This window comes from Glossina fuscipes, unplaced genomic scaffold, assembly GCF_014805625.2.
Source record: "Glossina fuscipes isolate IAEA_lab_2018 unplaced genomic scaffold, Yale_Gfus_2 27, whole genome shotgun sequence".
NCBI lineage: Eukaryota > Metazoa > Arthropoda > Insecta > Diptera > Glossinidae > Glossina > Glossina fuscipes.
In genome coordinates this window covers 7,914,762-7,937,265 of record NW_023998422.1, presented here as the reverse complement: position 1 = coordinate 7,937,265, position 22,504 = coordinate 7,914,762, and the positions used below count along the sequence as shown (strand labels likewise).

General features: G+C 34.2%; 4 protein-coding genes and 2 pseudogenes across 6 annotated transcripts; 3 read left to right on the top strand and 3 right to left on the bottom strand.

The window, feature by feature from the left end:
- Nucleotides 1–13,407: 13,407 nt before the first annotated feature.
- LOC119635839 lies at nucleotides 13,408–17,769 on the bottom strand (annotated as a pseudogene).
- Nucleotides 13,662–16,710, top strand: LOC119635649 (annotated as a pseudogene).
- Nucleotides 17,282–20,125, top strand: LOC119635650 (leucine-rich repeat-containing protein 57). 3 transcript variants are annotated; one of them, XM_038030551.1, is made up of 5 exons: nucleotides 17,282–17,357; nucleotides 18,866–19,084; nucleotides 19,151–19,738; nucleotides 19,801–19,971; nucleotides 20,034–20,125. In XM_038030551.1, the coding sequence occupies exons 2-5, from the start codon at nucleotides 18,902–18,904 to the stop codon at nucleotides 20,085–20,087; spliced, it is 996 nt and encodes a 331-aa protein (XP_037886479.1). In that variant the 5' UTR covers nucleotides 17,282–17,357; nucleotides 18,866–18,901; the 3' UTR covers nucleotides 20,088–20,125. The 3 variants fall into 3 exon arrangements, with proteins under 3 accessions (XP_037886479.1, XP_037886477.1, XP_037886478.1); XM_038030549.1 differs by lacking the exon at nucleotides 17,282–17,357 and adding an exon at nucleotides 17,755–18,413 and having other exon boundaries at nucleotides 18,504–19,084; XM_038030550.1 differs by lacking the exon at nucleotides 17,282–17,357 and adding an exon at nucleotides 17,755–18,648.
- An 80-nt stretch (nucleotides 20,126–20,205) lies between these two features.
- On the bottom strand, nucleotides 20,206–20,578 carry LOC119635651 (mitochondrial import inner membrane translocase subunit Tim10). The gene is made up of 2 exons (XM_038030553.1): nucleotides 20,428–20,578; nucleotides 20,206–20,370 (listed from the first exon to the last, which is right to left on the bottom strand). Exons 1-2 carry the CDS (start codon nucleotides 20,576–20,578, stop codon nucleotides 20,243–20,245), a joined length of 279 nt encoding a protein of 92 aa, XP_037886481.1. The 3' UTR covers nucleotides 20,206–20,242.
- LOC119635652 lies at nucleotides 20,557–20,961 on the bottom strand. Its single transcript, XM_038030554.1, has 2 exons — nucleotides 20,879–20,961; nucleotides 20,557–20,796 (listed from the first exon to the last, which is right to left on the bottom strand). Exons 1-2 carry the CDS (start codon nucleotides 20,914–20,916, stop codon nucleotides 20,643–20,645), a joined length of 192 nt encoding a protein of 63 aa, XP_037886482.1. The 5' UTR covers nucleotides 20,917–20,961; the 3' UTR covers nucleotides 20,557–20,642.
- Nucleotides 20,962–21,497: 536 nt separating this feature from the next.
- LOC119635972 lies at nucleotides 21,498–22,454 on the top strand. The gene has a single exon (XM_038031026.1). The coding sequence runs from the start codon at nucleotides 21,588–21,590 to the stop codon at nucleotides 22,194–22,196; it is 609 nt and encodes a 202-aa protein (XP_037886954.1). The 5' UTR covers nucleotides 21,498–21,587; the 3' UTR covers nucleotides 22,197–22,454.
- Nucleotides 22,455–22,504: the final 50 nt, after the last annotated feature.

Sequence of the window (22,504 nt, the reverse complement as noted above, 5' to 3'; positions counted from 1 at the left end):
GGTGTTTCATATTAGATGTAATTTGTTACTCAAATGCGTGCTATTTCCTGGAAGTGTGTTTCGTATTTCGTCAATCGTGTCAGGAGTTAAATTAATACAAAAATGAGAGAAATTTCTGAAAAAATTCGCTATATTTTGCAGTTTTACTACGAAAAAGGCAAAAACGCCGCGTAGTAGTAGTAGAGTAATCAAAAGAACGAGAAAGTTGTGCAATATTAGCTTTTTGATTTTATCTGCATGAAAAAATGTAATTAAGTTTTTCATCATATCTATACGTATACGAGTGCGCGTACGTCAAGACTATTGAAAAAGCATAATATTTATTTAACAGCATTTATTTATTTATGTTAACGTAATAATAGTATGACAAGCGTACTACTGAGTATTAAAAGGTAATGAAATTACAGGATTTATATTCTTTTAATTGCATTTTGGTCTTTTTGTAGCCACTATCGAGATCAAATACGCATCGGCGTGTCATTAAAATTTGTGTATAATATATGTTTGACTGTCTATCATTGTGCTTCTTTCTATTGCTGAGCACATTTTGTAGATGACTTAGACAAGATGGCAAGATGAGTTATAAGAACCTAAGAAATAAGTTCATTAAGAAATAAGTTCAGAAGTTCGTAGGTTATAATCTGAAAATTAAGCGTGCAGTGCAAGCGTATTTCTGTTTCCGATTTGCGTTTTTTAGAATCTGTTTTTAGCTATTTCCACTTTTATACCTACGCATTGGGCTGTATGTTAAAACCACAATTGTCTTAAATGTTGAAGCTTTGCCTGAAATATGGGATGGAATTTATAAAATCTCCTGTTTTTATGAACAACAAGTTTCTGAGTTCTGTAAAGAGGACGCAGCCAGAGTGGAAATTATACAAGACTTGCAAAATAGGCTAAACAGCATAAAGTTAATTTTTCACAATCTCATGTACGGCTTTAAATGCTTGTTTCATGTAATTTTTGTTATTAGCGACTTTTTTGTCTTGCAATTTACTTCTCAGGCGAAATTAATAAAAATAATGACAACAATGACAATAATAAGAATAATAATAAGAATATTGATGACGAATGATCGGTTGGGTGCGGCTGTTGGGGCGACTTAAATGGTGACGAAAATCGGTAAAATAACGCCGCCCATTCCCCTGTGGGCGGGCGTTCCGTCTTCTTCGCCTACGTCGCGTGGGCGGCGATTGTTGCCGATTTTCGTTCCCCTCGATCCTGGCTTTATTTTTGTCTATCGGGAAGAAACAATTTTATTATTAAATCATAAAAATAAAAAATTATACCTTTATACTTACTCTTTTCAGCGCCTTCTTGTACGGCCGATGATGGCCCACTTTCCTTTTTGTCTATCGGGAAGAGAGAATTTTATTATTAAATCATAAAAATAAAAAATTATACTCTTCTACTTACTCTTTTCTGGTACCGATGACATTAGTATTTGAAATGACGCTCGTTTTCAGCGTAATTCTTCTTGTTCTTCTTCTCCTGCTTTTATACATTTGTTAACAAACAGTTTTGGTGCTAATTAAAAGTCCTTTTCTCTTCTAAGATTGCTCGACAAAGTTTCTCTAAATTTCTATGTAAAGGTTTGCTAAAAGTCGGCGATCGTGTTCCTAAGGATGACTGGTGAATTATTATTTATAATTGGGCAGCTGGTTGATGGTTTTTACTTTTAATTTGATCTTTCTAATCTTTTTTTTTTTTTCTAGTAACATCGCCACCCAAAACATTTTTTTTTCATCTTCTACACGATATTCTTTGGTTGTTTCCAGCAAAACTATGGCATCCGGGACTAAGCAAAAATTTGACAGAAACAGTCTAACAACCTCTCCGACCGATCACGTACGCTGCTTGAGGCAAAATCTCAAATTTATTTAATGAATTTTCTTAAAAGAAATGCGACCTTGACTACTATAACCTCTTTTGCAAATTCTATAAAACTTATATAACAATTTGCGAACATTAGCTTTTTGATTTTATCTACATGAAAAAATGTAATTAAGTTTTTCATCGTATCTATACGTATACGAGTGCGCGTACGTCAAGACTATTGAAAAAGCATAATATTTATTTAACAGCATTTATTTATTTATGTCAACGTAATAATAGCATGAAAAGCGTACTACTGAGTATCAAAAGGTAATGATCGTTGGGTAGGGTTAAATTGAACTCTACAGTTTTTGAATTCGAATCTGCTTGAGGAGTAGTAATAGTGAACGGTATAGGATTACCAATCACTATTTTCAATACAAGAAGCAAAATATATCTATTTATTTTCATTATAATATCCTTCTGTCTTGTTTGCCTGCAAACGCGTGCTGCTGCGTTTAAAGATGTAATGATCAAAATTTAAATGATATATCTCAATATATATGGAGAGAGAAGAAGAACGTTTTCTTGTTTCATAAAAAAACTCATATTAGTTTGGAGAAAAAGCAATCCATTATTTTTTCGGTAGATGGCTGCACTGGTAGATTTCTCGTAAAGTATCGATCAAACAATTTCAGATTTAGGCTCGTTGGAAAGGTGACATTTCGCAGTAAAAAAAATTCTTTTGCTGTTTTTTGTTTGGTGCATTCAGTTGTGAGTTAAAGCGTGTTAAAAATGGAAGTGAACAAAGAGAAAATTCGGTACATTTTACAGTTTTTCTTTGACAAAGGCGAAAATGCAAGCCAGGCGGCTAAAATTGTGAATGGTGTTTATGGTTCCGATACTGTAACAGCCAATTATGTGCAATTTTGGTTTCGTAGATTCCGTTCAGGAATTTTTGATGTTAAAGATGCACCTCGCACAGGTAGGCCAGTCGTCGAAAATGTCGATAAAATCGGAGAAATGATCGAATTTGACCGGCATGTTAGCAGTCGTAACATCACTCAGGAGCTAAAAATCGACCATAAAACAGTTTTAAACCATTTACACAAAGCTGGATTCAAAAAGAAGCTCGATGTTTGGGTGCCACACTAATTAACAGAAAAAAACATGATGGATCGAATTTCCATCTGCGAAGCGTTGGCCAAGCGGAATGAGATAGACTCATTTCTTAAACGGATGGTGACTGGAGATGAGAAATGGATCACATACGATAACCCTGTGCGAAAACGATCGTGGTCAAAGAGCGGTGAAGCACCTCAAACGGTGGCCAAAACAGGACTAACGGCCAGGAAGGTTTTGCTATGCATTTGGTGGGACTGGCAGGGGATTATTTATTATGAGTTGCTTCCATATGGCCAAACGCTAAATTCTGATCTCTACTGTCAACAACTGGAGAGGTGTCGTTTTCCACCAGGACAACGCTAGGCCACACACATCTACAGTGACTCGCCAGAAACTTCGGGAGGTTGGTTGGGAAGTTTTAATGCGTCCGCCATACAGTCCGGATTTGGCACCAAGCGATTATCATCTTTTTCTTGCATTGCAAAATTTCTTTAATGATAAAAAATTGAAATGTAGGGAGGATTGTGAAAATCGACTACTAGAGGTTTTTGCAAATAGAGACCAGGACTTCTATGAGAGAGGCATTTTGAAGTTACCTTTAAAATGACAACAAATCATACAACAAAACGGTGCATATTTGACCCAAATCGGACAATCCGAAGCATGTTAAATAAAGTCCTGAAGTTCACATAAAAATAATGGATTTCTTTTTCCCCAAACTAATATATTATTTTATTGCTATTTTATTACAATTTACAATATTTTTCTTACTTCATTTGTAAGGGGTACATAGTCAAATATTTTATCGTGTATAATTAAACAGTATGCTGGTGCGTTACTTGAAGCTTTCAATTCAATACGGATATCGATTGGTCCGGTTTTAACCGATTCATTTTCATGTGTTACGTCCAGAACAACTATGGGGGCAAGCGTGAGAAACTCATTACGTTTCAATAGCGGATATGGATCGCGTAAATAATAACTTTGTTGAAATCTTGAATACATGTCATAGAGTAGAGCGAATTGTTTTCGACTGAATTTTAAGATTCAAATCATCATATGGATATGAATCGGAATTTAGATGTACCTTTACATTCGTTAAATTGCAATGAGTACATTTGTTTTCGGCGTTTCGAAATGCTATAAGTAGAAACCGCGGTCGTTCGTTTTCACTGGCTAACTTAACATTCCATAAGACGGCTGCACTCTGTGGAAGTGTAGGATAATAATACATATCCCAAGTTCTCAAGCATATATTTAACGGTTGGCGAGAATTGATTTTTTTAAACACCTCTAATTTGTAAGCGTCAGCGAGTTGAACATATGGCATCTTCCATGTAATATTCAAAATAATTAATTTAATTTGCTCGTTTGCCACGGTAGTTGTAATAGCTTGTTTATCATCTTTAGATCGTAGTAAAATTAGTTCATGTTTAGAATTAACTATGATTTTATTGAAATCTTCTGCAAATCCAAGTAGCATCTTCAGTGGTATACAAAAGTTGAAATAACCGCTCACAATAGTGAGTTCATCGTTATTAAATGGCGACCATCCTGCATTCAGTAGGCTCTTACTCTCACGTTTATTCAATGATGTGAAATTTTTTATTTCCGTTATAATGCCCAAATGACGTGTACAATCAATTTCTATACCGTTAAGCTCATATCGAATTTCATCAAATAGATGCGCCATACAATTGTTTAACAGTTTTATATTATTAGAGATTGTGCCATCTTCCTTTGCAGTTCCTTCAATGTATAGAAAGCTTTCACTTGGTAACATATACAAATCTTGATTTTGAATTGATATACGAATTTCATCATTATTTTTAAATGATTGTAAATACGATGTGTAACTGTGATATTCTTTTTTTATAATCGAATTATCAAATTGTGTTTTTTGTAATATGTTACTCATTATATTACTCATTTTTTTGGTTTTTTTTCTGTCTATTTTAATTGAAATCCCAGACTATTTAAAAATTCCTGATTAATTCTACTTAGGGTATTAGTAGTTTTGCTGCTTGGGTTTATTCGTTTGTATTTTTTTATTATTCTTATTATCTCTGCACGTTGGCGGCGTCCCTGATGATGATGATGACGATGATAATTTCTTCGTTGTGTATTCTATTGATGATGGCGTTGAAGTGAACGTTGAATCACGTTGAATACATCTTTTTTGTTGAATATTATCATCCTTATGTGTGCGATGATGGTTTTAAATGCAATCTTATTGAAATTTTTTCTATACGAAAATTTATTAAATTGCCAGATTGATCGACAATTTTCAAAACAATAGAATTTATCGTTCTTGTATTTATAGGTAAATATATCACATTAGTCGGTTTCTTTACAATTTTATAACCTGGACTAACAGTAAGCGAGAACTGATGAAGAGTATGCGCTGATATATTGTTTATATAAGACCCACTTACAATATTACATTCAATCAGTATGGTATTAATCTTCGTTATATCGATTGTTTTATCCGAATAGTGTTCTATACCCTGTTGTAATTTTCTCTTACTAAATCCCAATAATGATCCAATCGAGCGCTTTTTATCGAAATAAATTGGATCTATTGTACTCTTTATGTGTGTCTGTAACGTATTATAATTTGCTTGAATATTGAGTATGCCCCCTTTATCATTCATATCATGATATTTACTTGTAATTAAATCAACTATATCAGAAAACTCTTATGAATTGTGATTTGATGGCTACCAATATGAAATTAGTTGTTTTCCCGATCGAGATTTGGAATTGAATGATACGTATCGAAACTTATTAGTCCGCAAACATAATTTTCATGAAGTTCAATTGGGGGAAAATAGTTTGCAATAGGTAACGCCTATATGTTGAATAGTGATTAATATGATTGTTTTGCATCAATTAATGAAATTGACTATTGAAAAACTCTTTACCATCGTCAGTTTGTAAATTTTTCGGTTTGCGATGATTTTTCTCGAAAATTTCTTTCATAGCATTCGTTACGTTTTGAGCAGTTTTGTTTTTCACCGCCATAGCCCAAGTCTTTTTCGAAAACGTATCTATTACTGTTAAAAGATAATGATAACCGTTATTTTGTACTGCATAGTTTATCATTTCAACCAAATCGGCTTGCCATAAATCATCAATTCCATTCATGACAACTCGTCTTCTTTTGAAATATTTACGTGCTTCTTTGTGTAGTTCATTAACTATATCTCTTATATCTCTTTTATCCATCATGCACTTGCACTATGCACTATGCGCTTTAATCTATTTTTGTTTGTTTGCTAGTCTTGTTGTTATATATATATATATATATATTTATATATTACTTCTCTTAGTTGATCTTCCCTTTTTTTACATCCTTGCCTTGTTGTTCTCGCTCCTTTAAACCAATCGATTTGAAAAGTTAGTCCTCGATTATTTGAAATCGTTCTTCAATCTTATTTATAAATTTCTTATTCTCATTGTACAAATACGCTTTAACAGTCTGTTCAATTAATTTAACATTTTCTTCAATTTTATCGAGTCGCTCCGCAATCTTATTCATATAGCTTTCATTTGCATTAATTAGTTGATTCTTAAGAGTTATCTCAACTTGTTTAACTTCGCTATTAATATCATTTCTGATTGTCGTATATAATTCATCTATTTGTTTTTTCATACTATTCATTTGTGAATCATATTAGTTTTGAAATTGTCTCATATCGTCCTCAATGGGATTCATTTTTGAAATGTATGTAGTTGTTAGTTAGATTGTTTACACTATCTGTTAACACATCATTTTTTCTTAGCAGATATGCTTTTGTTACAGCATCTTTGGGGTCTGTAGGTGCAATTAAATTACAAAGTCTTTTCTTATGAAAATCTATGCTATTACTATCTACACTAATGCCAAGCGTTTTTAATAAATTTGTCTTTAACTTAGAATTGTTGTACTGATAATGATGATGATTAATTAAACCTTCTCCAAATTTATTTATAGAAGTCATTACTATTATTAGTATTATCATTTAATTATGTTGGCCTCTCGCATTTGTTTCTATTGGGATTATTGTTTTGATATTGATTTCTGTTGTTTTGGTTAGTGTAGGAGTTTTCGTTGTTGTTGTGGTGATTGTGTGAGGTTTTCTTTTGGTAATTTAGTCTAATTACCTATGAATTTGTTTGGGTCGTACCTTCAATAGCGCAATATTAATTGCTTCGGAAAAGGTTTTTGGTTGGGCCGCGAAGATAGCGGGCTTAACGTAGTCGTCGAGAACGTTTTTGAATATGGTTATAATGTATGTATCGTTAATATTGGTAATGACGGGTTTTTGTTCGTTAGTGGGGTTGAGGCTTAGTTCTTTGATTTGAAAATAATTTAGATATGCTTTTATGTTTAATATTTTGTCCTTGAAAACTGTGATAGTACCTTTTTGCGTTGTTTGGTTTAATAGTGAGTGTAGTTGTGGTATTGTTTAACTTGAATTGTATGAATTGCTATGATAAGAATTGGCTTTCTTTATTACAATTGGAACTATTTATACTTAATTCGACTATTCAATAGTTATTTTAATTGGAGCGCCTGGCATCGTATTGCAATTCACAATGTAATACTCAGCCAGTTGAATTACGACATAATTTTTGTTTTTCTTTTTTGCAAAAGAATTATGCTAATTTGCACTTTAAAGTTTATACATGTAACAAGCCTTTTTAGAATTAGACTTTAAATCGTTTGCTTTAAAGGGAACCTTCAGAGGTTGATGATAGCTCTGAAGTGTTCCTTTGGAAGCAGAACTGTTTTGTAGAGGTTGATGAAAGCTCTACAAAACAGATCACAGTGTTTAAAAATAAATAAAAAAAAGATAATAAAAATAATAAAAACAAAAACAAAGGATGGAGCCCATATCATTTAGTTTATAGTTAATATTAATTTAAAATTTATATTTAATTTAGTTGTAATTTAAAATTATTAGTTACAATTTAAAAGTATTGTACAAAGATGTAAAAAATATAAAATTAATAAATTGAATTTAAAAAAGCAACTTCGTTTTTTTCATTTTTCACCATATCGAAGAAGTCATTAATAAGAATTTTAAGAATTTCTTCCTGTTATGGAAAGTTAAAAGATAGACAATTGCCATAAAAAAGTCGCACAAAATTAGGACTTTATTTGATTAATTGTGTTAATATAGTACACTCAAAGGGCTTTTAACTCTAGAACTACCAGAGAGAGGGTTTTTGCTTAAGCTCTTTTAAGAAAATGTTGCTTTTTCCTCACGCCATCCTGGCAATGTTTTCTCCTTTACGTGAGGTCAAAAACCATCCGCGAAAAAAAAACCTGTGTGTTTGTGGAAAAATGTTGCATAAATCGTGATATTTTTTGGGAAAAAATTTTGTTTTTTAAAACATTGCATATTTTCGGCCAATCTTATAATTGTGTATAATTATAATAAGCAAGAAATTCCTTACAGCGTCATACAGTAAATCGATCTTATTCACTTTACAATCATTTTTTTTTTCGTTTCATTTATATTCTCTATTTTCACAAATAAATAAAGCTCCTTAATTTATCAATTGCGGACTCAGATGCGACATTATGTGCCTTACTAACATGTTGATATTTAATTACACGAGATGTAATGGTCACTTATTCAAAATTAATACCTTTATATATCTGTGGGGTTTTGCAATCTCTCAATGATATCCTGTTCGTCTGTCCGGATAAATCCATTTCTTATTCGCGATTTCTTATTTCGCAAATTGAGTACAAGTAGTCGTCACAACCGCAAGATGTATTGTATATTTGAAACAACTTCTCCCTTTTTTATATGTCTCAGTCGTTAATAATTTTCGAAGAAATTGTTTGTCGATTTTGTTTTATACTTTGGGTTATTAGACTGTTCTTTTAAATGTTACACAATTTTTATATATGTTTACTTTTAGGCGATTTGTTCCGGACTAATATTTAATTTTTTGACGGACTTCGTTCCCCCATATATGTAGATATTTATTGTGAAGGGCTTAATAAATGAATGAATCTGATTATTTAATATTATTTTCTTTTCAGATTATCATTATTATTATTCTATCACTTTTCTATTATTGGTCTTATTATTACTATTATTATTACTATTATTATTACGATTACTATTATTATTATAATTATAATAATGACATACATACCAAACTCATTGTTTAGTGTCCAATTGTTTAAGTATCGGGAATTATGGGGCGTAGGGAATACGCGAGTGAAGTGGGAAGTGAACGCTGCTGCCAGGAAGTTAGCCGCCGATCTCACATCGAAATTAGAATATAATGTTACGACTGAAGACTTAAAAAATAAGACGAAATCAATTAAAATGCAACTGAGAAGACTAGACAGACCAGACACAAGAGTACGATCGAAGCTAGGCGCGTTTTTATGGTACGCGGCAGAGTTAGGGCTGCGTCGCGCAACCGACAGACTAACTAAGCAATTGATCGCGGATCGAAAAATGCCAGTAGAAGTAGATAGAAATTCAGAGGACTTATCAATAGACCACGGACAGGACAGAAATTCAGAGGACTTAGCAGTAGACCTCGGACAGGCTAATATTAATATACGAAGCCCCGCTAATTTAGGTATTGTAGATAGGATTAATATAGACGAAGATAACTACGAAAACGATGGGCCGTCAACCTCGGCCCAGGCAGCAGAACGAAGCCAAAAACGGCGCCACGAGGACCTGATGATCCAGGATGCAGCAGCAGCAAAACGGTGTCACCTCAACTCACCAAATGATACAACATTCAACTTACCAGAAGACACAAAATTCAACTTACCGGAAGACACAACATTCAACTTACCTAATGATACAACATTCAACTTACCAGAAGACACAAAATTCAACTTACCAGAAGACACAACATTCAACTTACCAGAAGACACAAAATTCAACTTACCAGAGCACACCACATTCAACTCACCAAATGATACAACATTCAACTTACCAGAAGACACAACATTCAACTTACCAGAAGACACAAAATTCAACTTACCAGAAGACACAACATTCAACTCATCAAATGATACAACATTCAACTTACCAGAAGACATAAAATTCAACTTACCAGAAGACACAAAATTCAACTTACCAGAGGACACAACATTCAACTTGGCAGAGGACACAACATTCAACTTAGCAGAGACCGAAATACTGCCGGATTTCGTAGGTCTACGAGAGGTGGTAACAAGATTAACCCCTCAAGATAAAGTAGTAGTGTTAACGTTTGACGAAATATTTACAAAACCAGAAACAACATATTCGGCAGCAGAAGACAGGCTATATAAGTGCACCTATAATGAAAAAGGAGAAGCAGGTAAAATACAAAAGTTTCTCCTATTCGGAGCGCGTAGCATATTGACGGCGTTCAATATGCTACTCGGCGTACACGGATTTATCCAATACTCCGGGGCCAGAAGAATTCTACATGAATATATTAAATTACTAAAAGGTATTGGCCTGGATATTAAGGCAGTCGTGTGCGATAGATCCAATGCGCACAAGTCAACACTCCGAGGATTCGAAACCGGAGCGCTCGTTAAAAAAGCAAGCGATGGAACGCGGTTCAAGGTACGCCTCTTAAATGACTATATCCACTTAATCACGAATTTCCATAGATGTGTGATAACAGATTCAACAAACTACAATATAAAAATTTTAGCCGAGCTAAAAAGCAATTATTTAAAGGATGAAAACTTAGCCAAATGCAACTTCTGGCTAAACAAAGGAGTTCTTCCGACAATCGTCGCAGCGTCCCCGCGGTACCCCCAAGATGTCATCGCATTCTACGATAACATCACGCCATCGACTTTAAGATCGACTATTGACTCAAAAACCACAGGCGGCTCTAAGGTAATGAAGACATATAAATATATTCATGCGATGACCATATTTACAAACGTTTTACACCGAAACAAACTGAATAGGGATACTTGGGAACAGAATAAAAAAAATTTAAAGTATGTATTAAATTATATGAAGAAGAAGCAAAAGAGGTCGGAGGCATCGAAGGCAATCCGAATGACTGCAACCAATTTTATAAAAATAGTGGAGGAACAGCTGCAGGCTTATCCTGATATATCAATTTCAGGGTACAGGGTAAGCAAGGACGTATTGGAGCGGTTTATATGTAATATGGCGCCAACAAGTAGATTACGATTGCGAACACCACGGGATATAATCCAGATTATAAAACGCTTCATGACATACGAGAAGGAGTTTTGGATGACATCGACAACCGACGACGACTATGAGGTCATCCAAAACTTTAACTATCAACTTGAACAACAGGCCGACGACGAATTCCGACCGGTCGGCCTGAATGGCGTGGCGTATGAGAACATTGACACCGAACAAAGGACACCTGAACACCACAAATATTTCCGGCTACTGACAGGATATGGAGTAGGTCAGTACATAAGGGATAATGTACGGTGCCAGGCATGCATGCAGGATTTGGCACTGAAAAAAAGACAAGCATGTTTGAGAGTGGGCCGCCATTATGTGGCTAAAAACGTAAATGACAGCGACATCCTGGCAAGCGGCTATTTAAAGCCAGAATTTATCAAGGAAAATGTTAACACACTATTTAAAGAAGTATACCATCTCTTATACTTGATATACAACAAGCATATGCCGGATCAAAATATGCGGGCACGTACTACGGCGACCATTGTCGACCGAATCCCCTTCTTTAAAGAGAAAGGATCCTGCCCAAATGGGGACGAACATAGAAGAGGTCTACTATCTTACATCATTCAACTAGCGTTAAGCGAGAAGAACTGGAGAGAGCGACCAGTCCACAACGTCTCGACTTTCACAAACAATAGATAATAGGAATATATTTCATACTGTTATTATAATTATTTATTTATCTCAGAGCGGGGCTTCATTGCTAACATTGTAAATATAACTCATGATATATTTAGTTCAAATAATGTGATAATAGGTATATAAAATTGTAAATATAATGCATGATATATTTAATTCAAATAACGTGATATTTAATGTTATTATTATAATTTTAAAGTAAGTATATAATGGTGTAGGCGTACAGGGGCGCCAGCCATTTAAAACAATTGGCAAAGTGCCTATCACGGTACCTCAAGGGTGGTGTGGGAAGCCGTGAGAAGAATTTTAGGGAACTAACTAAGGTGAGTGGTAATATGCGATGTATTATAAATTAAATCTGAAATAATAGGCACATAAATCCAGTTTCCTAATCCCGTTGTAAATTGTTTTTTAATGATGAAACTTCGATTATATTCCCGCGCCTGTGGGAGAAGTTATTACATAAATTTATGGCAATTATTTTGTAGTATATATATTTATATATAAATATAATGTATAAAGCCACAAAATTCATATAATAAGTGAGGCAATTTCTCCCCCTCGACACGATTTTTCCGTGTTTCCCAGTCAGACTTTATAGTCATACTGGCACATCAATCCTAGTTATAACGACGATTATTATTGTAAAACAACATTGTCATTAATAAAATTAAACTGATATAAACAAAGCTTCATCGTACCAACTTCGTACCGCCTGGCAAAGTTGAAGGGTTGTCAGATCTTCCATTGTATCCACCTTTAATTCCTATGCTTGCTAATCCAGTGCTCCCTTATTTCGTTTACTACCTATGGCTGAACATACGGGCTTTCGCCGTTACGTTTTTTTTTCAATTGAACAGATGGTAAACTATGTAAATGAACACAACAACAAAGCCGCGATTGTGTTTGCATCCTATCAGTTGGGGGTAAATAAACGCAAAGCAAACGAAACATCTGTTTTCCTTTAATAAACAATTGAGTGCTTCTTCTTACGAAGTGATAAACATTGGAGGCATTTCTTTGGAAAATAGAATCGATAATATATGTAAATATTTTAAAAACAAGAAAAACAATGTTAACCCAAAAGCTTTAACTCAAGTGGTAAGTCAAGCGAATACTGGCGGTGTTCAGAACACTCTGTATGTAAGCATAAATGAAAAAATGATGCTAGAGTAACGGCGGCCATTGCTAGTAATATCTGGGCTGCTTATGAAAAACAAGGTCGTAATGCTTTTCGCGAAGATCATTTGTACTCTTGGACTGTGAGTGCGGTCATGTAGCGATAACTCAGGTCATTAAATACCATAAATTATATAATTGAATAAAGTCTAACATTCATTTATACACATCTAGGTCGCAGGCATCTTATTATGTTTATATGCGAAAGAATGTGTAGGACTTGGCTTGTTAAAACAGAAGACGATGGCTTTGGCAACGTATTTAGAAGGCCCGTTAAAGCAAATAGCAGCCTCTTAAAAGCCATTGACTATCGGGACTTCGCTTTATTCCTTACCGTATTTAATAAATATTTACAATAACGTAATAAATAGTGAATGGAAAAAATGAAATCTTTGAATGGATACACTTTTTTTCGTTTTTATTTATGAAATAGTAATTTGGCTGCATGAACTGTCCATTACTTATTCAACAGCATATAACTTAAGAGTACGATCCATACTTGTCCGCGCAATATATCGGGCATGTTTCCCGAAACGAACAGTGGCCAAGGCTGTACGGTCATTCAAAATCTTTAAATCCTGCCATTGTTTAGACAAATAAACTCTGAAATAAAGATAAAGAAAAAAAAGAAAAAACATCAAGCTGCAATTAAGTGCATTAACATGGAAACTAAACAGATAAAAATTTTTATTCCAAATACGCTTTACTTTGCTACTTTTTCAACGCAATGCACAGATTTAAAAATAAAGTTTACAACAAAATTGAAGGTAATCTAGAGTTAAAAATATAAAACCTTTAACATAGCAATATTAATTAGAGTTTTTTATGAATTAGACTTTTACACCACTCCGGACTTAAAAGATCCTGATGCGCCCAAACCAATCAATTTGACAATAAATGATTTTGATTCGGTAAAGCTTTCCACGTCATTGTTTTATATTCTGCTTTCATTTTCAAAGCACAAAATAATTGAGTTCAGTTAGTTTGTTTGAGTTTAATATTTCAAATACATATATTTTTAAATATATGTTATCTTACTTTCCGCATTCTATTTGGTAGATATCCATTATATTCTTTTTAAGCTAAAGTGCGGTATTCAACAAATGTATTTTAAATGGATTTTACCGATTTTATTTATTAATAATTTTAAAAGCGTTTTTTTTTTTTTTTTTTTTTTTTTTTGATTAAAGAAAGGAAAGCTAACCAATCCTCGTGCACCTTGCGTGGTAAGCACCATCGATCCAGATTATTCAAAAGCGACGAAATGGCAACGTAACGCAAGAAAATTTCGCATGAAAACGTAAGTACTGAAAATATACTGAATCAAGTATTTTACAACTCATAGGTCGCTATCTGGGTCCGTTAAATTGATCTGCTTTTGAGAAATTTATCTAAATTGATCTGCTTTTGAAAAAGGATTGACATGACTGTTACATGAGACAACGTAAGACCTTCTCATGACCTTATATCCCTTTCCCACAAAACTATCGCTTAAAATCCACGGAGGAAGCTGGAAATTTCTTCATCTTATATTCCTACCATCATTATATTGAGATTGATCATATGTCTCGTCTGTTATATATGAAAGAACATCGCAGTTTCAAGATTTTGGATTCTGATCGTCAAACGCACATTAACATCAGAAATCAAGTCTTTCTTACTAAGCTCGCCCGCATTCGAAGAGCAGCTTATTTATAGGAGAAAATGTTGCTTTGCTAAATTTAAACCAAAGATGAATTTCCTGCCTCACGCATAAGCATTTATTCCCATCAAGATTTGCTAAGCCTGTTGTGGAAAGTTGTGGAACTTGTCAACAGTCCTCATTAAATTCTTAGCCTGAGGTAATTTAAAGTAGCCGTTAAAACATTCCGTAGTTCGTAACACAAAGTTTGTCTCCATGTCTCGATCTCATACTGTATAAGAAAGACTATTATTATCGACATCCATTTGTTGCCTTTGTTCATAGTTATGCTTCGAGAGGTTGTGTAGTCTTGCTGACACGGCCATTAATTATAATAGTAATTATAATTATAATTATAAACTAAAATCTACGTACCTGCAGAGATTACTAGACAGGTGCAATCTAATGCTAAAAGATGAGACGACATTATATAAAAAAAAATATATGTCGATCCCATTCGATTTATAATTGGTTATTGTATTTTCGGTTTAAGTGATATTTTGAGGTTAAGGGAGATAGTACGCAATAAATTTGTAATCTAAGCTACACAAGAAAGATATATAGAAAAGCAACGAGAAAGCGTCCATCCAGAAAAAATTTACAAACGTATCACAACTGCTAACGAGGTAAACATATATGTAACATACATGCATTTCTGTTTGGTCATATATGCTTTACTTTGCTTCCATGTAGTTTATGGAGGAGACACTCAATAAAATAGAGAAAAACGCTTTTACAGAAATGAGAGAAGCCCAGCAAGAGTTGGAACAATTGAAGAATTTTAAATTCGGCGACGAATTGAATGAAACGAAAGCCCAACACCAACGAGTTATGCTGAAGGTGCAAGAAGAGTATGGACGTTTCCTACTTAAACTGATTGTAAGTATTCGTCTTCGGCGACTAGCAATCAAAATGCCGCATCCAAAATGATATTCATTTTAGAGTTATTTCGATAATATAATCGATCCGGAGGATATTAATCAGCAAGAGCCGCCTGCCTTGCAGCCTTTCAATAATATTCCTGGAGTCGAAAATAGTAATAGCGTAGGGGAAAAGGATATTGCGTTTGTGACCAACTACATGCAGATAAATGTGCGACCATATCTAGCTAAACGCAATTATTTGACCACTGAAAGATGGTCTAAGGTAAATACATATGTTTGTCGTTCCGAAAACTAGTACAACAACATTGCTTAATTAAAGGGATACGAGCATATAAGACAAAAAATATTCAACTACTATTGTAACTTAACTCGCGTAGCTATGGTGAATCATGTGGTTCTCATCATGCATGAAAAATCGGTAAATGAAAGCCTAAATGCTCTAGTTTCTCACTTAGCCTATAACATTTACAGGAAAAAGCCTTTGCCCGGCTTATCGTAAAACCTGTGATGTTGAGGCAGCCGGAAATTTTACAGCAGCGAGCAGTTTATTTGCGTGAACGAGCTTTAAATATACTCGACATGTTCGAGGAGAAACAAAAAAAAAAGAGTATGTTTTCGAAGTTTGGAAAATTGACAAAAGATAAGAATTTAAAATATCTTCCAGTCATCTTTGGCCGAAAATAAAAGCAACGATACCAATCGTATTGAGGCGTGTCGAGAAAGTGATTGATATAATTGGCAGTAAGGACACCACTGAGATGCCAGTAAAGCATGTATCGAGACAAAAGGCATCTTCGGCGGCCCAAGTGAAAATTGAAACAACTTTTTCAAGTAGAATTCGACGGGATGATCATGAAAACACATTAACCATGGTGGCAAAACTACAATGACGTGTTATAGTAATCGCTATGTTATGTTGTTCAGGTTGTAAAGTAATTTGATTTTTGTAAATAATGTACAGAGTGTACTGCAAGATTTGGAAAAAATCCCACCAAGGGAATGTAGGCGTATTGAAAAAAATGTGCGGAAGCGTATGCAAATGCAAATGGATTCTTCGCGAAAGGCACTTATCCGACAAAATCGCTTGCATCATTGGGTGGAGCATTTCAAAAAGCATGAACTTCTCCGTCATCAGGAATAAAAGTTTACATTAACACACAATATACAAAGCTTACCTTACATCAGTACCAGCAATGGCCAGATAAGTGCCGCTTTGATCAAAACATAAATCTTTCACTTCGTAGCCGTCGTCTAATTGTATAGTTTTAAAGTTTTTCAGTTTGCGTAGATCCCATAATTTAACGCATGCATCATCGGCAGCTGTTGCCAGATAATAGCCATTCTCCGAGAATGAAATTGCCGAAATTGGACCCGTATGGCCCGGAAAATTTGCAACATTGCTCTGCTCTTTAAGATCCCAGATCTTGACTTGAGATTCGTCAGTGCCCGTGCCAAAAATCAAGCCGTCCGGATGAAACTGAGCAGTTGTCAACCCGACCTCGGCAGTGTCGATAACCTATTTTTTATATTTTTGCTTTTATTAACAAATACTTCTCGAAGCGTCTAAACATATGAATGCAACAAACCTTTGTTAATAAACGACCAGTGCGAATATCAGAGAGAGCCCAATGCTTATCTGATGAAGTAGATAGTACATAATCGCCGGTAGGATGCTAAGAAAGACCGGTAACAGTACCATCATGGCAACGCAACAAGAGTTGTGTCTGTGACGTCGGCACATTCCAAACGCGTATAGTGGTATCAGGAGAGGCAGTAATAACTGTATCTTCATCAGGATGATAAATAACGTTTGTAATTTTTTTGGTATGCTCCTTTAGGATAGAACCACTTGTTCTGTATCCTTATTGAAGACTGTTGCATTTTTATCGTTTCCTCCAGTAAGAAATTTACTGTGATCTGCAGGCACTGTACGGCGTCGTTTTTTGCGCTCTTGTGTAAGCACGGTAGCCTTATCCTGTAATTTTTGTATAACGTCGGTGCTCATTCCGGTTTTTTCGACGGGTTGGGTGGCGATACCTCCAGCTTCAGCAGCAATAGTTGGTTGAGGTATAGTCGTGGAAGCAATTGATGCTCGTATGCCTGCTTGTGGTTTAAGTGTGGCCAAAGCTTCGCGAGCTGCTGCCACCTCCTTATTGAGACGCGAAATTACACGGCAAGCCGCATCATGTTGATAAAGTGCATGTGATAATTCTTGACGTGTGGTCTGCAATTGAATCGATCAATTGTAGAGATTTTCTCACTTATTCTTTCTCTCGTTCAATGGTCCGATTGTACCCACGACAATGACAGATATAAGTATTTTTTTGTATTTATTCTTTTTTTGCTGAAAACGTGTTCTGCTTCATTTGCTTTAGGTCAATGAAATCTTTTAATTTTTTTAATCTCTTAACCTTTCTTTCCTTTTGCTCCTGTGCTTGTGAGTTCTGCAAAATGAAAATTTTTTTTAAATAGTGACAGTGCCTTCAGAAGCCTTTAGGCAAGAAGTCTTAATCATAGTAGCTCTTCTACTAATGACACTCTAGAAGAACTAACCCTTGCATAAATCTATTCCCAAAATACGATTGTCAACCCTGAAGTTCTCTTCGAAAAATGGAGCTTGACCCGCAAAGAATCGAAAGTGTTTTCTTCTAGATATTTCTTGGCACCTGGCATCGCGTCAAATTTTTTTATATGCGAGGATGTTTAAGAATTATACTAGATTCGTTTGAAATGACTTTGCTATTAAATGCATTCATTGCAATTTTTTCTTTGCTTTTAAATCGATGGCAAGTGCATATAATGCCTATGATTGTGTAAATTAGGCAATAAACAGAAGCAAGTGGGGAAAGCTCACGAACCTTGGATACTCATCACCTCGAAGTATTATTTAAAATGAGTTATATTTTATTATTTATGCATCTCTAACAGATGTTTGCTTCAAATCTTTGATGAACATGTGAAAAAATTCAGAAAGATTTTGGAATTTTACTCCCCAAAAAAAGGCCTTTTAGGCTGCACCGAGATGATAGAGTGCCGCACTTTAATCTTGAACGGATATGACTAAATCGAATCGAAACTACATTCGGTTTAGGGGATATCTGACGCCTTGTTCTGTGTGAGTGTTACAAAAGGAATGATAAATTGAATATACTATTCTCCTTAGATGGCTTTTATAGAAAAAGTTAGGCAATTCATTGCAAAAAAATAAATTAACATTATAGTGTAATAATACTTTAAAGTGCTTCCTTCAAGAATTGTCTCGATTTGAAAAACACATTTGAAAAAAGTCAATTTTACGTTTTTCATTTTTCTTATTGGTTTTTTGAACCAAGAAAAAATTCATCCAAATTGATTGCTGCAGAGGTGAAATGATGAACGCCATATACAAATTCTTTCGTAATAATCACATTTTGGCCGTTTGCGAAAATGCTGTTTGCCAGAAATCTTTCACTTTAAATTTATCGCGTTTCGAGATGTCCGACCTTCCAGAACTGGTATCGAAATGTGAAAACCTATTAAAATTGTTTCTCAATCATAATCATTTGCAACAAGTAAGTAGTCTTGTCATTCAATTACATGTAAATATCTTCTATCTTCTATTACGGCTGTCATTTCAGTTACCAACTTTTTCCAATAAATTAATTCATTTGCAAGTATTAACTTTGGATTACAATAAGTTAACAGAATTTCCCAGTGTGATTTGCCAGCTGACAACTTTAAAAATTCTAAATGTTAGTTGCAACGAGATTACTAGCGTGCCAAAAGAAATCGGTCAATTGGTGTGCTTGGAAACATTTTGGTGCAATAATACAGGACTTCTACAATTACCAACCGAAATAGGAAATTGCGAGTCATTGGAAACTTTAGGCTTAAGAGGTAACAAGTTACAGCAATTGCCTGACAGTATTAGGTGTTTAAAAAAATTACGTTGGCTAACATTGGATTCCAATGAATTGACCTCCGTACCACATGGTCTAAAGGAATTGAAGCAGTTGGTCCATTTAAATTTAAAAAATAATCGCTTGCTTCGCATACCATCGCATACCTTAGCGAAAATGAGTAAATTGCAATATGTCTTCTTAAATGAAAATCGCATTGAGCAAATCTGTTCCACTCAACAACTTCAGAGTATGAAATTTATTCGTATGCTAAATTTATGTGGAAATCCCTTCTGTGAACTAGCAGCAGTAAGAGGACAATTAAAGGTAAATTTTGCTCTGGTCCACTAAAGGAGAACGTTCATTAAGAAAAAAGTCTCTCGTTTCAGGAACATGAAAATATTTTATATGAATTATTGGAACAAAAATCTGCGGCCGTAACCGTTGACTTGGACGATTTTGAAGTAGATGAAGAGGAGGAATTATCTGATTGGGAGAATAGTATTGAGACTAGTGATTTAGATAGTACTGATGATAGTAGTCTCGAAAATGATTTGGAGGTATTTCTTCTAAACTTTAAGCAATTGGGTTAATATCTCTTACACTTATCCTTTCATTGCAGGATATATCTATACTTATACCAGAACTCTCGCGCTATATAACAAATTTCAGTTAAAATTTTTTTTGGTCTTTATATCTCATTATTGATTGTTTTGTGAAAATTATAGATCTATACATATGTATGTAAGTTAAAAAACCAACAAGCAAATATTGCTAATAAAAAAAATTTGGATTTTTTTTTTCTTTAAATTTAAGTAAAACAATAAAAACCTAATTAGACATTTTTTTCATTAATTCTTCATCCTGCATTGACATGGCGGTAAGTTTTTTTCCAATTTTTTCATGAATATCCAAATATTTTGCTACGCAACGATCAATGCAAACCATCTCACCTTTACCTAGAAAGATTTGCTTTAATTTTTTTGTTTTTTTTTTAGCTGTCATCATCAACTTACCCAAATCCGCTTCGCTATAGCGCGGTGGTATACATTTCTTATGGCACGCATTCGCCATGCGATTATATAAATCTGACATCATTTCAATTTCCATTTCTTGCATTAATTGTAATTTTGCCTGATCGGCTGTGCTTAACTGGGGCATAGCCATGTTCTCAGAGGTTATAAAAATTGATTTAATTTTGCTTTGTCGTAATTTCTTTCATAAATATTTTTTAAGCACCAAACTTTCTACTGCCTACAGCCTCGTAATCTCCTAAGTTCGATTTTCGCATTCGTTCACGAATTTGCATATCCTCGAAACGCCGCTTATCTACAGACTTTTTTGATAGAATAAACGAATATATACCTCCTACCGTTATAATTGTCCTACGTTTGATTATAGTTTATAAAAAATATAAGATTTGATACGTTTTCTCCTTTTTCTGGTTTCGGTTTAATTAATACTTACCACCCCAACGCGATCCTACCGAAATTTCCCAATCGCATTGCAGTTTTTTAAAATATCTCAACCACAATTAAAAGAACTAGCAAAAACATCTGTTTTGCTACCATAACCCTACTTTTGCACAGAGTTGCCTAAGCTACGATTTTTTCATATAATATAAAGTATTCTCATCAAAAATATACAAATGGAAACTATTATATTATAAACGACAAAACACCACATTTGCAATGTCTGGCAAACGAATAGGTCTTAGGGGGCTAGGTTGTTGCAAATCATAAGATTTTGTATGCACATAATAAAAAACCAAAAGGAACAGAAGAACAAAAAAAGACAATTTATCTTAATTATACACGTTATTTATCTAGCTTGGGCTTCTTTTGTATTAATTTTTTGTACTTGTATTAACATTTGTACCATTTATACCTATTTTTTAATTTTTGGTTCTAAAACCATATGTTTTTTTTACATTTTTCTATAAAATCACATGGTAGTGCGACTTTCCATATTTGGAACTTTGCAACCCGAAAATGGGAATGTCGTATTATTGTGTCAGTCCTCTAACACAATATAAACATCATAATTAACGTTTCAAGATATGGCAATATTCTAATAAATCAGCAACAACGAGCTTCAGTTGTTTAAAGCGGTATAATTTTCCTTCCAGGTTTCGCAATAGATTCTAAAGTAATTTCCAACGTTAACTGTAGTTAAAATGTCTAGCAACTCTACATCTTGTAATAAAATATTTATACCGATAGAAACGCCGGCGGAACAAGAAGAAACATTAAAAAATCAACGTAAAACTATTGGCTTGCAGGGAGAAGCGACTGACAAAGAAAACTTTACTGGATGTAAAAAGTCTGATAAATTAAGTCGGCTAAAGGCACTCTATGATATAAGCAACGCTGCTATTGTGAAGGCCAATGAAGGTACAAAGAGGAAAAAAGTTGAAGCCAAAGTAGCCGAAACTAAAACCAATCTGGAATATCCTAATAAAAGAGGAAAAACTGAAGAGACTACGGAGAAAGATGAAACCGAAGAAATCTCAAACAGTTCAGACGATTGGGAACGTATAGCGGAAGAAAGAAGGGAAACTTTAGCTGAAGCTTTAAAAGAAAATCAGCGTTTACATGAATGCGCTGAAAGCTTAGAAAAGGAGTTAAACACATCACGTCAACAAGTGGAAGAAATTCAACATTTGGTGGCCATCCTGACCGAAATGCTTGAAGAAACTGAAAAAGAAGATGCTTCCAACGGAGCTGCTGATGACGAGGAGGGCAGAACAGATAATTGCTCAGACATCGAACTTAAGAAAGATTAGTTTTTTCTGACAATCAGTTATTCTATAAGTGATATAGATTGAGTTTTGATTTAAGTTTAAAAAAGTTACCGTTAAAGTACTTAAAAGAGTTTAATAAATTTTTACTTTTGCCTTTTAATGCGCAATTTAAGCTTTTTCTGTCAGAGGCCTGACTGACATTTCAACAGAATTTAAGTTGTGCACTATCAATTTTTAGATTGTTTTTGGAGAAGGCTTTTGTTAGTAAAATTTATTTGATTTTTTTAAGAAAAAAAAAGAGAAGAGAAAAATATGAATCATTTTTATTTGAGGCGTTAATATATTTTTAA